Source organism: Ylistrum balloti, unplaced genomic scaffold (assembly GCF_031769215.1).
Source record: "Ylistrum balloti isolate Yb309-2 unplaced genomic scaffold, AGI_CSIRO_Ybal_v1 Utg369934, whole genome shotgun sequence".
Taxonomy (NCBI): Eukaryota; Metazoa; Mollusca; class Bivalvia; order Pectinida; family Pectinidae; genus Ylistrum; species Ylistrum balloti.
Genome location: NW_026782045.1, coordinates 502083 through 516336, shown reverse-complemented (window position 1 = coordinate 516336; position 14254 = coordinate 502083). Strand labels below are relative to the sequence as shown.

The window sequence follows — 14254 nt, the reverse complement described above, 5'->3', positions numbered from 1 at the left end:
GGTTGTGCAGGAGTATAGTTTTGGGTTGTGCAGGAGTCTAGTTTTGGGTTGTACAGGAGGGGGGGGGGTGTTATTTTGCCTGATTGTCTTTTTGATGGTGTTTCCTGTCCATATATGTATTATTAGTCTGAAGGGTTCTGACTTCCTGTCAGCGACTTTTATCTTTATTTCCATGAGATAGGGATTGGGAGGTAGATTGCTTTAAGTCTGCAGATGGTTTTCGGTTTTCTTACAACTGAAACTTTTAATTTTTCAATGTTAAAAGACTTTCGTACAATCCTCTTGTAAAAGCAGGCTTACATGAAACGGAATTTATACACTGCCGAGTAATACTAAGAACACGTGAAGTAAGAATTTGGTGTGGCTAAATCAATTATCGTCTTAAAACCTGTTATTAACCGAGATATCAATATATCTTCACAGGTTTGTTTAAATAAATGAATAAAAACCACGACGGTGATTTGTTCAGACGGATAAAAAACAAATTGTGAGATATTCCCATGACACCGCAGGGTTAATTTATATAACGCTAGCCCAACATGTTGGCATTCGTTCGGGTAGATGTTTTCCAGTCATACATAGCATGGTTAATGACCTCGCCCGATAATCACCTTGGCATTTTTTTCAAGATATATCTTATCGGAGTAAGATTGTTCACTAGGTATTGAATTTTTTGTTGATAATGTAAATGAATCGGTGTGTTGAAATATCCATAAAAGTCTGTGACAATTAGACAATAAACTTTGTTTTTTTTTTTTTTTTGCAACAAATTTATTCGTTCTCGATATTAACAGTCGACCTAAATATCAGATGTAACATTCAGACACCCGTTTCCTTCTCCCTATACACGCCATTAGGAACGATCTTCATATAAGCGTATGTGGAACGAATGAGGGGCGTAAAATTCATACGTTGGTATACGCTAAACATTTTTGTGCATGTTCAAAAAATATTTTGGCCGTCAGCGTACATCAGCGTACATCGACGTACCCCGGCGTACTAAAAACGTATTCCAGCTTACCACTGGCGTGTTTCAGCGTATGCCCAAAAATCCATATACGCTAGCTCTATACGCTAGAGTTTGTCCAACACTTTATCTCACCAATCGCCAAACACTTCTACCTCAAGTATATTTATATCTTGTATTAATTATGCATGTTTAGTATGATAAATTTAAGTTAAGCTTTTGTCCTCTCGCCATGTATCTCAAAATGAAATGAAATGACGGCTCAGCTGAGACAGACAACAAAATACGATAAAAATGGTAGTAAAATTCTCTTGCTTTCCCCCAACATTAATTAGTCCTGTTTTAAACTGTTGTATAATGCCATACCGCTATATCATACATATCACAGGGCACATGTGTAATTACACTATTGTGACGTCATAAATAAGTCACGTCTTGATGACGTCAAATGATTGTCTTGGCATGACAAAATCTGATGTCATTGTCGAATAATAGTCTTGTCTTTTAGGGAACTACATAACCCATACAGAGAAAACGATATATTTTACGGTGTTATACTGTATTATAGTATAACCTAACAACCGGAACAATAGCGTCAGTGGAAACATATTCCCACGACACCGGGTGAATATATATACCGGTATCGTACACTAAAAGGTGTAGGCTTACCTGGACGAGTACCAGATTTACTGAGAGCTTACCTGCACGAGTATCCAGCTTCCAACTACAATATTCACCATGGGTAAAGAAGACATGCATCTGATTTGGGGATCCGGAAGCGGACCCTGTTGGAAAGCAATGATTGCCCTCGCTGAGAAAGGATTCGATGACATCGAAAAAACATTAATTGAATTTTCAAAGAAGGGACATAAGAGTAAGGAAGTTATGGAATTAAACAGTAGAGGCCAGGTAAGATATAGTTACCGATAAACACCCACTTGCTGCATTCGTTGATCTTATTGATAATGAAGAATTTATGCACAAATTCGGATGCTTCGGTGTGGTAGCCGCGAGCTAGATTACTGACCATTTCAAGATTATCCCCAAGTCCGCACAGGTGCTTGTGAAAATGAATGATTTTTTTTCTTCAAATATAAAATATCGTAAGTTTATTAAGAATAGAGTATTTTATAACGTCCAGATGTTGAAGTAAATACATTGGTTGTTATTTTTGCAAAATAAAAATGGTTTATTCTTGATAATATATTTCACTAGGAGGAGGTTGGTGTGACTTGTATATAGTGTTAAATACAGTCACTCAGCTGACAGAGCTTGTTTTTTGCCTCAGTTGGTAGAATCGGTCAGTTATTACGTCAGAGACTCGGGTTCAGTTCCTGGGCACTCAATAGCAATGTGTATTTTCCCTGTTCCTGGACAATAATAAAAAAATCACATTCATGTTCTAGTCCTAGAGGGATGGATGACGACGCTTAAGCTATGTTTTTTTCGTTAGTTGGTCAATAATATTTGCTTACCAAGTAGTTCTCCATTCCGATAAAAAAAGAAAGACGGCACATGCTTATTGATAACCAAACAGAACTTATAAGTCATACGTCATTTCAGGGACCTGCAAGCTTATACTAGCGTCTCAACATTATTTTGTGAAATTATGACCAATGAAATGTTTGGAGCAAGATTTTTCAAATGAAGGTCAGGGTCAAATGTATTCAGACCTTTATAAATTATCTCCGATAATCAGAACATGATATTTGGCCTTTAGCATGCTGGGTTAATCGGTGAAATCCAATCGGACAAGGATGAAATCATGAATAACTGTCATAGGTCACATTGGTGAAATGTTTTAAATTTCAGTAACAGACGTTTTGATATCTTTGCTTAGATTTTCAAACAAATATAAGGTTCAGAGCTGTGATAATTCGCCTATAGCTTATTAAATGCTGAGCTTTTAGTTTGTTCAAATGGACAACCTTAGTCCTATTTAAGAACATAGGGATCAAATAACTTAATATCTACCAACATTTTTATGCTACCTGAAAATACCTAATTCAGAACCCTCATTTCCAGAGTAATTGCCATTTGTTAAAATATCTTATCTGGAGCATAGCTTTGCTTGAATTAAAAATACGTTAGAAATTTGTGTATGCACTGATCATTATAAGAGGTTTTGCATACCAAATTCAAGACCCACAATACCTTAATTACAGAGTTATTGCCCTATGTTAAAATTTCTTGTCTAGAGCATGACTCTACTTTCATTTATGCTAGGATAATGAAATTGGAAGTATACATTTATCATACAAAGACATTGTACAGTGCAACTAAGTTGGGGCCTGCAACTCCTTAATTACAGAGTTATTGCCCTTTGTTAAAATTTTGTGTCCAGAACATAACTTGACCAACATTTAAAAACATGAGGTAAACATCAGTCATTAAAAAACAATGCCTGGTGTACAAAGCCAAGACCTGCAACTCCTTGATTACTAAGTTATTGCCTATTTTCGAGGTTTGTTTAAATGAATTATCTTGATTTTACAATTCCAACAATATTTTGTGATCATAGAAACAAGCAAAGGGTGATGCGATTTGGCCAGTACTATAATTGGATAAAGGATCTTGAGATATTTCAATGTCACAGAAGTCGCAACAAGATCTTCAAACAGGATTTTTTTTCAAAAACTCAAAGACTCCCGAGTCAATATTTGGCTGGACAAATTTGATCAGACTTGATATACCTTCGTTTATGCATGAATGACCTTAATCCTGTTCTAGGTATAGGGGTCAAATTTATGTAATCAAAAGGCCAAGGTCATGATATTTGGTAAGAAACCAGTTTAGATAATGTGTTTGACTCTACAAATAAATGACCTTGACCTTGTCTGTTAGTTAACTGACTAGTTACTGCTGTCTTTACTGATCACTTCTGTCATCTTGATGTTCCTATAACAGTGGTCAAACCCATCTATTCTGTACAGTCCAGTCATATTCACTTTTCATTTGTTTCTGGACAGGTTCCAACCTTCAAAGATGGTGACATCATTGTGAACGAGTCCATGGCGATTTGTCTCTATTTGGAGGTAAGTGATAACTTAAGTACCGGTAATGACTTCCTGGAAGTCAACTTAGAAAAAACACCATAGATTTGGTAATAATAGTTGTTGCTATCAAGAAATGGAAAGTTCACTTTAGGAAAATTGAAACCATTATAGTTGTCTTCCACAGGGTTGGTTACACTAATACATATTTAGGGTTAAACAGGTAATAGTCTTCTCATGTCCTTAATTTCCAATACCAGTCAGCATTATACAATGAACATGGCTAATTTGTTTTAATTTATTGTTAGGAAAGGATGTTTCATAATATATGTATCAGTTAAAGGACTTCAAAAGGTCTTTGTCAGGAGTTTTTGTCAGTTTTTTTTATAGCCAGTGCAAAAGACCATTTCAAAGTTATGATGAGTTCCAGAGCTATCAGATATAGTGAGGTCTAAAAATTTGAGTGAGTCGCACAGAAAATGTATGAGTACAGGACTCAATTGTTGAAGTTCCAAAAAATAATGTTTTGTTATATGTTTTAATAAACGTGATAAATTCAGACTGGTATGAATATAGAAACGAACCAGGGGAAGGGAACAGTAACTGGGCTTTTATTTCCACATGCTATGACAATACGTAGTGTGTTGGAAGATGTTACAACTGTTGTTGACAATGATATCCGCTTGATATATAGTAACATATATGTTATCTTGGCATGTAAAAGAAACCCTCTTATTTATCATAGAAATTTGGAGTGAGATTCAGTACAGAGTGAAAATTAAATGGTCTAATCTTGTAATAGTATATATATATGTATTATACAAACAAGTTTGCATCTAGGGTCTAAGTTTCAGTGTTTTTTGCCGGATTCAGATATTCAAGTCCTGGACTCGTGATTTTCCTCTGGGACTCCCTCAAATTTTGAGGACCCACAAAATCCCTTAGTAATGGGACTCACCAAAATTTCATAAATATGTTCTAGACTCACCTGAAAAAAAATTCTGCAAAACTAACTGAACTGTTCAGATATTTAGGTCATTTTGACAAGGTTCATAAATGAAATGATATCACAAAGTGGAACTGAATGTAAGATCGGTTTATAATTTCAATATTTTGACAAGATATTGTCAGACTGACTGGTCCCTGATGTCCTGTAAGAGACCCACTTCCTGTCTTTGAGTCAGTAGTAATGTGTTGGTCCCTGATGTCCTGTAAGAGACCCACTTCCTGTCTTTGAGTCAGAGTAATGTGTTGGTCCCTGATGTCCTGTAAGAGACCCACTTCCTGTCTTTGAGTCAGTAGTAATGTGTTGGTCCCTGATGTCCTGTAAGAGACCCACTTCCTGTCTTTGAGTCAGAGTAATGTGTTGGTCCCTGATGTCCTGTAAGAGACCCACTTTCTGTCTTTGAGTTAGAGTAATGTGTTGGTCCCTGATGTCCTATAAGAGACCCACTTCCTGTCTTTGAGTCAGTAGTAATGTGTTGGTCCCTGATGTCCTGTAAGAGACCCACTTCCTGTCTTTGAGTCAGTAGTAATGTGTTGGTCCCTGATGTCCTGTAAGAGACCCACTTCCTGTCTTTGAGTCAGTAGTAATGTGTTGGTCCCTGATGTCCTGTAAGAGACCCACTTCCTGTCTTTGAGTCAGAGTAATGTGTTGGTCCCTGATGTCCTGTAAGAGACCCACTTCCTGTCTTTGAGTCAGAGTAATGTGTTGGTCCCTGATGTCCTGTAAGAGACCCACTTCCTGTCTTTGAGTCAGTAGTAATGTGTTGGTCCCTGATGTCCTGTAAGAGACCCACTTCCTGTCTTTGAGTCAGTAGTAATGTGTTGGTCCCTGATGTCCTATAAGAGACCCACTTCCTGTCTTTGTGTCAGTAGTAATGTGTTGGTCCCTGATGTCCTGTAAGAGACCCACTTCCTGTCTTTGAGTCAGAGTAATGTGTTGGTCCCTGATGTCCTATAAGAGACCCACTTCCTGTCTTTGAGTCAGTAGTAATGTGTTGGTCCCTGATGTCCTGTAAGAGACCCACTTCCTGTCTTTGTGTCAGTAGTAATGTGTTGGTCCCTGATGTCCTGTAAGAGACCCACTTCCTGTCTTTGAGTCAGAGTAATGTGTTGGTCCCTGATGTCCTGTAAGAGACCCACTTCCTGTCTTTGTGTCAGTAGTAATGTGTTGGTCCCTGATGTCCTGTAAGAGACCCACTTCCTGTCTCTGAGTCAGAGGAAATGTGTTGGCCCCTCTGAGGTTCCGTAATAAGCCCACCTCCTGATTTTGAATCAGAGGTAATATGTTGGTCCCTGATTTCCTGTAAGAGACCCACTTCCTGTCTTTGTGTCAGAGGTAATGTGATGGTAATGTTTTGGTCCCTGATTTTGTCTTTGTGTCAATAAGCCCACTCCTGACATTAGTCAGAGGTAATGTGTTGGCCCCTCTGAGGTTCCATAATAAGCCCACCCCATGATTTTGAATCAGAGGTAATATGTTGGTCCCTGATTTCCTGTTATAGACCCCTCCTGTCTTTGAGTCAGAGGTAATGTGATGGCTCCTGAGATTTTGTAATAAGCCCACTCACTGACATTAGTCAGAGGTATTGTGTTGGCCCCCTGATGTTTTGTAATAAGCCTGCTCCCCAACTTTAATTCCGAGGTAATGTGTTGGCACCCTGAGGTTTTGTAATAAGCCTGCTCCCCAACTTTAATTCCGAGGTAATGTGTTGGCACCCTGAGGTTTTGTAATAAGCCTGCTCCCCAACTTTAATTCCGAGGTTATGTTTTGGCCCCCTGTGGTTTTGTAATAAGCCCACTAACTGAATTTTGAATCAGAGGTAATGTGTTGTCCCTCAGAAGGTTCTGTAGTAAGCCAACCCCCTGATTTTGAGTCAGAGGTAATGGGTTGGTCCTTGATGTCCTGTAATAGGCCCCTCCTGTCTTTGAGTCAGAGGTGATGTGTTGGCCCCTTTGAGATTTTGTAATAAGTCCACACACTGACATAAGTCAGTGGTATTGTGTTGGCCCCCTGTGGTTTTGTAATAAGCCCATTGACTGACTTTTGAGTCAAAGGTAATGTGTTGGCCCTCAGAGAGTTCTGTGATAAGCCCACCCCGACTTTGAGCCAGAGGTAATGTGTCTGTTCCCTTGACTTGCTTCAGGATAATAAGCCCACTCACCGATTTTGAATAACATGTTATTTGTCCACCTCTTCTGATTTTTGTAGGAAATATGTAACACTAGTGATGGGAAATCAGTCAAAATATATAATCAATTACTGGTTAAAATGGGAGACTAATCAATTATGTAAACAGCTGGCAGTGTGTTCAATATCTATAGAAAGTAAATGTATTCATCGTTGCACTATTCTGATCTTTGTTTTTTAACTTTGACCTAAAATACCACTCTTACCTAGTATTTGCAGAGAATAAATATTAATGGCAAGTAGCATCTTTATTAGGCATGTTATGAATGTTGTTTTTACTAAAACACAAGAAATATTCAGGGCATGATGATCAAGATCAGGCAATGGTGGGTGCCAGGTACTGGCTGCAGATCGGTGGTTTTTCTCCGGGGATTCGGGCCCTACCCCACCACAAATGCTGTTGATAGGATGTAAGCAACAATTTAACAGTAATATAATGCCTTGCCATGAAATGGTCTGATAATTGTTGGCCATCCTTCCATCTTGAATTTGTGGTGAAATAATAATATCTACACCTGATTAGATTTAGTTGTCATTGCTGTTTCTCAAGGTTAAAGGTCAAATGTCATTGATTCACACCATAATAGCACAACAACAAGGTCTACACCTGATTAGATTTTGGTTGTCATTGTTGAAGGTTAAAGGTCAGATGTCTTACCTAGAATTTGCAGAGAATAAATATTAATGGCAATTGGCATCTTTATTAGGCATGATATGAATGTTGTTTTTACTGAAACACAAGAAAATATTCAGGGACTGATGATCAATCATGGAAAAGTACAATTGATCATCACAACAGAAGAGGTTAAACAATTTGTCCCATCACTATGCAGCACTTATGTAAAAGTTGAGTATGTTATTAGCAGTTGTCTCCCCTTACATTGTGTCCCGACGATTAAAACTATAATATGACTGCATTGAGTTTGCTATATGTAATATTTTTGCCTGTTATTTTGATACATGTGTAAAATAAACTTTTTTGACACCAAATTTAGATAATCAAAGGATGTCACACACTCAAATAATATGTAAATAAGATAATATTATGTACTGAAATAATGTGTTGTAGTATAAGAATCATGGAGGAAAATTCAGTTCAAGTTTGATGTAGAAGTGTCTGTATTCTACAATATTTGCTTAAATAATTTATTACATTTTAGTAGGGGATTTATGAACCATCTAAAATAAAAAATTTGATTGATGAATAACATTTTTCATTTCAACAACTTTTATGGCACAAAGTTGTACAAAGGGATTAGACAACAGGTGTCTTTTCTTTTTAAATCGCATCAATTGAAAACTTGTGTATGGTAAACAGATAATGTTCACATTTATATCTCTGTTCGTTGTTTTAGAGAAGATCTATGTAAAAAAGGATAAAAAAAACTACATGTGTTTCTTTTAACATATTGTAAAAAATTAGGGTAGGTGTGTAGGCATGATAAAATTTTGTTTTAACAAATAAATTTATGTGGTTTGTTAAGAAGAGAAATCTTGACTTCAACTTTGAAAAATTGACTGGATGTTTAAAGTAGGCACAAAATATTAGGGTAGTTAGAGTTACCAGAAACAGAAACATGTGGCTAGACCTAAGCTTTACATATTGGCTAAACTATTCATCTCTGCCATTTGATAACATAAGAAACCAAGGTTATGAAGGTTGCATTTATCAATTTGTGTTTGCAGAAAGCATACCCAAATAGTGGAACAAAGCTTCTGCCAGAAGAGGTAGCTGATTATGCCAAGGTGATTCAACTTGCAATAGAGGTAAGTACAGCTTACTTGACTTCAGTCCTATGTTGTGCACTTTTCGATTTTGAGACTGATCAGAAAAACAGACTGGCTGACAGGAAACCATCTTTGATTATACAAATATAGATTATTGTCACCAGTTCTGGACAAAATTTTAAATTTCTTTGTAATAAGAGCAAGAGTAGACAGAACAGTAGAAGGGAGAAGATTTTGATTTTAAAGAACAAATGAAGACCAGGCAATGGTGGGTGCCAGGTACTGGCTGCAGATTGGTGGTTTTTCTCCGGGGATTCGGGCCCTACCCCACCACAAATGCTGTTAATAGGATGTAAGCAACAATTAAACAGTAATATAATGCCTTGCCATGAAATGGTCTGATAATTGTTGGCCATCTTGAATTTGTGGTGAAATAATAATATCTACACCTGATTAGATTTAGTTGTCATTGCTGTTTCTCAAGGTTAAAGGTCAAATGTCATTGATTCACACCATAATAGCACAACAACAAGGTCTACACCTGATTAGATTTTGGTTGTCATTGTTGAAGGTTAAAGGTCAGATGTCACCATTGACCCCTTTGGAAATAAAAAGCTTGTGTACAAGATATGTTTTGAATCCGTGAACTGATCTAAATCTTTTGAAGATTTCCAATGTGGGATTCCCTAATTATGAAATATTAAGGAAAGGGGAAAGAAAGGGAGAATACAAAAAAAAAAATTTTTTTTGAATGGAACCAATAATAGTCATTCAATGGTGAGCAGCAAAATCCTCCAAAAATCTCATTATTTTGGTCTTGGTTTTAGCTCACCGGGTCTGCAGGGCATAGTAAGCTTATCTTTGGGGTTGCGTTTGTTGTTCTTTCATCATCTGTCCATCATGCGGTGTCTATTTTTTCCTTCCTTTAAACAACTTCTCAATAACCTATGGACCAAATGTTTTGATATATGGCTGGCGTCTACCTAGGATGAAGCCTGACAAAGTTTGCGAAAAGAAGTTACCTTGACATATCCAAGGTCACAAGGGTCATATTTGTTAAAACATTTAAACAACTTCTGCTCATGAACTAAAAAACCTAGTGGTATGATATTTGGCTGGTATGTTCCAATGATGAAGCTTGACAAGCTTTGTGAAAATAAATGACCTTGACCTTCAATGTAACACAGGTCAAATTTGTTAAAATATTTAAACAGCTTCTGCTCATGAACTTAAAGGCCTAGAGGCGTGGTATTTGGCAGGTGTGTTCCTAGGATGAAGCCAGAGAAAGTTTGTGAAATGAAATGACCTTGACTAATGTTCAAGGTCACAGGGGCCAAATTTGTTTAAATTACTTTCTCTGATTAAAATAAAGATGCAGAAGCATGATATTTGAGTGATTGGTTCCTAGGATTAAATCGTCAAAGCCCAACCAACTTTAATTACAAAGAATGGATGATAACTGTCACTATTTAGAATTGAGTATTAGAAGCTGTTTGTTCTGACAAAGATGTACATACATGTCAATATATTTGTGACATTAACACCAATTCTTTTTTCGATGAATATCAAATACCAGGTGAGTGATGCAAGCCCATTGGGCCTCATGTTATGATTAAATCCTTGTTTTGTTGGTAGATTAACATTTATTTGTTGACATAGTTGGCCTACAGAGCAAAGATACTTCGATTAACTGGACATTAAGCCCTGCTTGTCTGTGAACCTGGATGTTCCGTGACGGCTTATTCAGATTGTCAAAAATATTAACATCATGTATATATTTCTTAATCCAACTCACCTACAGGCACAAGAGAACCTCAATATGAAGATTATGATAAAGTGCATCTACTTCACGTGGATGACTCCAGAAGAAAAGAGGGAGGGAAAAGTATGTATATATGTTTTTTTTGATGGCTTGTTGCAATATGGACCACAACGTGAGTCTTACTTAAGTATAGAGAATATCTTATCTGCTAAGATAATTTAAACTGTAATTTATTTTCACAAGCTTAATTAGGGATCATTATCAAACCAAAGTGTTCCTTGGATCGGAGTTAATATGTGTGTCCCTTCCCTCCTTCAATTAATAATAAGACAAATCCATATAATATGATACTCCCATACTGTGTATTTCTTGTTTAAATATTGAAGATCTAAACTCTTTGTATTTCAGGAATTTATTGAAGCTTTTGAAAATAACATCAAAGATCTGAAAGAGGAACTCAAGATTTGGGAAAAACATGTTAAAGAGGTAAGAAGTGTAATAAATATTTGTTAAATTAGTTGCCAAGGTTACCATTGTTGACCTTTAACCTTATTTCCCTAAACACTGTGTTTGTCAAGGACCTATGAGTTCATGTGTGGATTGTTTTTTTTTAGCGTACCTGGTCCAACAGGCTAAGTAAGCTTAGTTGTCAGTTGTCAAGTTGAGAAGTTGATGTATAAGGGCCAAGTAGTGGAAATAGCGCAGATTCTTTAAAATCCTTCTTCTCTTGAAGGAATGATTGGATTTTGCCCAAATTTGGTCTTAGGCATTCTTAGGTGAATAGGAATCAATTTTGTTGATATTGTCTTGGCCCTGTGGGGCAGGAGGGAGGTGATACATTCATTTTAAATGCTTTTTCTTTAGTTTAGATTAATTAATTTTGAGCAAAATAAACCAGGTGAGTAAAACAAACCGTATCTGTCTGTTGTTTGAGAGAGTCATGATGTACTTTTCAGGGTTCTGTATATATCCATTTTTTGGTAGATACTGAAAAACAGTATTGACCTTTCATGTCTAAAGTGCTTAATGTAGATACTGATTCTTTGTTTCATTGTTTTAAGTCTGAAAGTGGCCATGTTGGTGGAAAAGCTTTCTCCTTGGCTGATGTGGTATTGTATACATTTGTGGCATATTTGGTACGATTTGGCAGCAGCCTCGACGACTATCCAAACCTCCTCAAGTATTACAAGAATTTAGGAGAGCGGCCTAGTATTGCAAAAACATTCCCACCACATTGGAAAGAAGGGCCATTGGAGGGAAAGAAACTGTTATTTAAAGGAGCTTTGTAAAAACATTGGTTGTCTGAACTGTTAGTGCTTCAGATTTTCACTTTGAGATTGGAACTAGATTTTCTGACAAAGACTAAAGAGAAAGCCTGAATCATGAAATGGTTTTTAGAGACAGATACCTTACATCTACAATAATCTTATATATAGTTACTTGACACGTACTGATCCTTCTTGTCTGAATTTGTACTGAGTTCTTTTTATCATACTTGTCTTCTGATTAAAATCTTGAATAAACTTATTTTGCTGGAACAATGTTTTTTTAAACACTATGATATTTTATGAGTAGATTTCCTTAGATGAACTTGGAATGTTTCTCACACTTTGTTCCTAGTTGTGCAGTGTTGATAACCTGGTATTGGAATCTCACTGGCTTATGGCAGATTAAGACATTTCGGTATGATAGCACTATATATGATTGTGATTTACACATCATATAAAGGTACCAGTGACCCATCAGCTGCTGACCTATTATTTACTTATGACTGTTTGAAGAACACCAAATCCATACAAGTACCTTAAGAGGTACACATACAAGTTCAATTTTGAGATTATTCTGTGATACATAACTGCCACAGCTTTGCTTTCGTGGACTTCGTCTGTTAATGTTTGCATCCACAAATTCTTAAAGCACACAATATATTTTCTCAAAAAAGTACATGGAGTTCAGCCAAAGAGGTGTGGTGATTTACTACGAAAGGGCGTCTATTTCAGTTCACCTTGTCCAGTTTAAATATACTTGACTAATGATGACAGGTAATATTTTAGTGTGTTTACTGTATATGTCGCTTGCTGGGAAATGAACATGAACAGAAAAGAAAAATGAATTCCATGACTTGATTACTCTTTTATATGTGACCTTTTATAATCCTAAAGATACATTCAACTTTGAGGTGACATTCTACCTTATTTCCAACACTTAATAGTAAGGACTCTTTGTCACTCACTTCACTCGCTAGCTGAAATAAGCTCAATAAAAAGGTGTGTTGAGAGATGTAAAATATCAGCTAAGATGAAATGTTCAACCTCAATTAAAATAGATTAATGAGGGGTGTTATCTTCATACAGAAATCGCTACCATTTTAATTTTTAAGATGGAGAGCACATGGTCCCCCCCCCCATTTCTTTGTTGATGACAAGTCCATCAGAAAGGTATGAAGACTGTGTGTCAAAATTGCATTTGAATCGGCAGAAACCCTGATGTTTTAGTGCATACCTGTTTTATTTAATGTGTCCCTGTTATGAATACATATTAGACCTGTTAATGTTAAAAGAAACGCAGCTGTTCACTGTAAGTAGAACATTTAACCTATCAATAGATGAAAAACAATTCATTGAAAATAATATCACAAATTAAGTCGTTCCTTCAAATTATTGAAATATACAATTCAGATATCAGATTTATCGTAAAAATTTAATGAGACTGATCACAAAATAAGTATTATTCATGTGGATAAGCAGCTTCTACTTCATGCACGAAACCCGCCTTGCAAAATCTTGGTGAATATTCAAGTAAGTAATGTCACCTATGAGAATAACAACAGAGCCATCATACTAACGAACAACAAATACATCCAATATTTCCTAATGAGATTCGATGGAAACCCTATGAAGTGATTTTTCTATCAGCTGCCGATATCATGGAAATCATGATATCTGGAAAGAAACCCCTGAATATCTGATCAACTGAGACATGTAAACATTGGGGATACAGGAATGTAGCTTTCCAGAGATGGAGTATTCACAGTAAGGAAACTGAAATCACTTTGTCTATCATACAGCTTTGTGGAAAGTTTTTCCTGTCATTTTTCATTGTAGGAAAAGATCGAGATAAGCGACTGATGTAAATCGGTCGGCCGTGTCCTTGATTTTCAAAGTTCTGGGGTTGGTATATACGATGAACGTGGTCAGTTATTTCAAGACATCATCAATATATCAGAAAGGGAAATGGAAGTCTTTGTTGCCTGTTTGATAAGCTCTGCGATAATTTTGGTTTGTAGAAAATAGATTAAGAAATAAATACACAGAAATCACGTTCGGGATGAGTACTGTTTGTGTCCATAGGTATGCCAATGGTCTGTTGGCAGATCTTAACACTAAATATATGGCACAGGAATATTAATTACTCGTTGTTTATAAATAACACAAAGTCATTCTGATGTTGCTGAAGGGATGAATATATTTCATATCTGTTATATTGATACATATACGTGCGTATAACATGTCGCTTGACGAGTATCTCAAAAAGTTAAAATTGCCTGGGCAATGTAATCATATTTACAGACCTCGAGACCTGTCAACTGGTTTTCTATAAACAATGTACCT

The 14254-nt window shown here is 36.4% G+C and overlaps 1 protein-coding gene across 1 annotated transcript; it reads left to right on the top strand.

Moving 5' to 3' along the window:
- The first annotated feature begins 1602 nt into the window (after positions 1-1602).
- Positions 1603-12184, top strand: LOC132547086 (glutathione S-transferase A-like). Its single transcript, XM_060210842.1, has 6 exons — positions 1603-1876; positions 3937-4002; positions 8840-8920; positions 10683-10766; positions 11052-11129; positions 11705-12184. The coding sequence occupies exons 1-6, from the start codon at positions 1706-1708 to the stop codon at positions 11930-11932; spliced, it is 708 nt and encodes a 235-aa protein (XP_060066825.1). The 5' UTR covers positions 1603-1705; the 3' UTR covers positions 11933-12184.
- The last annotated feature ends 2070 nt before the right edge of the window (positions 12185-14254 follow it).

Excerpts from the sequence above, each read along its gene's own strand:
- LOC132547086 (XM_060210842.1), top strand. The coding sequence starts at position 1,706 with ATGGGTAAAGAAGACATGCATCTGATTTGGGGATCCGGAAGCGGACCC. Across the intron at positions 1,877-3,936 it reads AATTAAACAGTAGAGGCCAG|GTTCCAACCTTCAAAGATGG; the intron begins GTAAGATATAGT and ends GTTTCTGGACAG. Across the intron at positions 8,921-10,682 it reads TGATTCAACTTGCAATAGAG|GCACAAGAGAACCTCAATAT; the intron begins GTAAGTACAGCT and ends ACTCACCTACAG.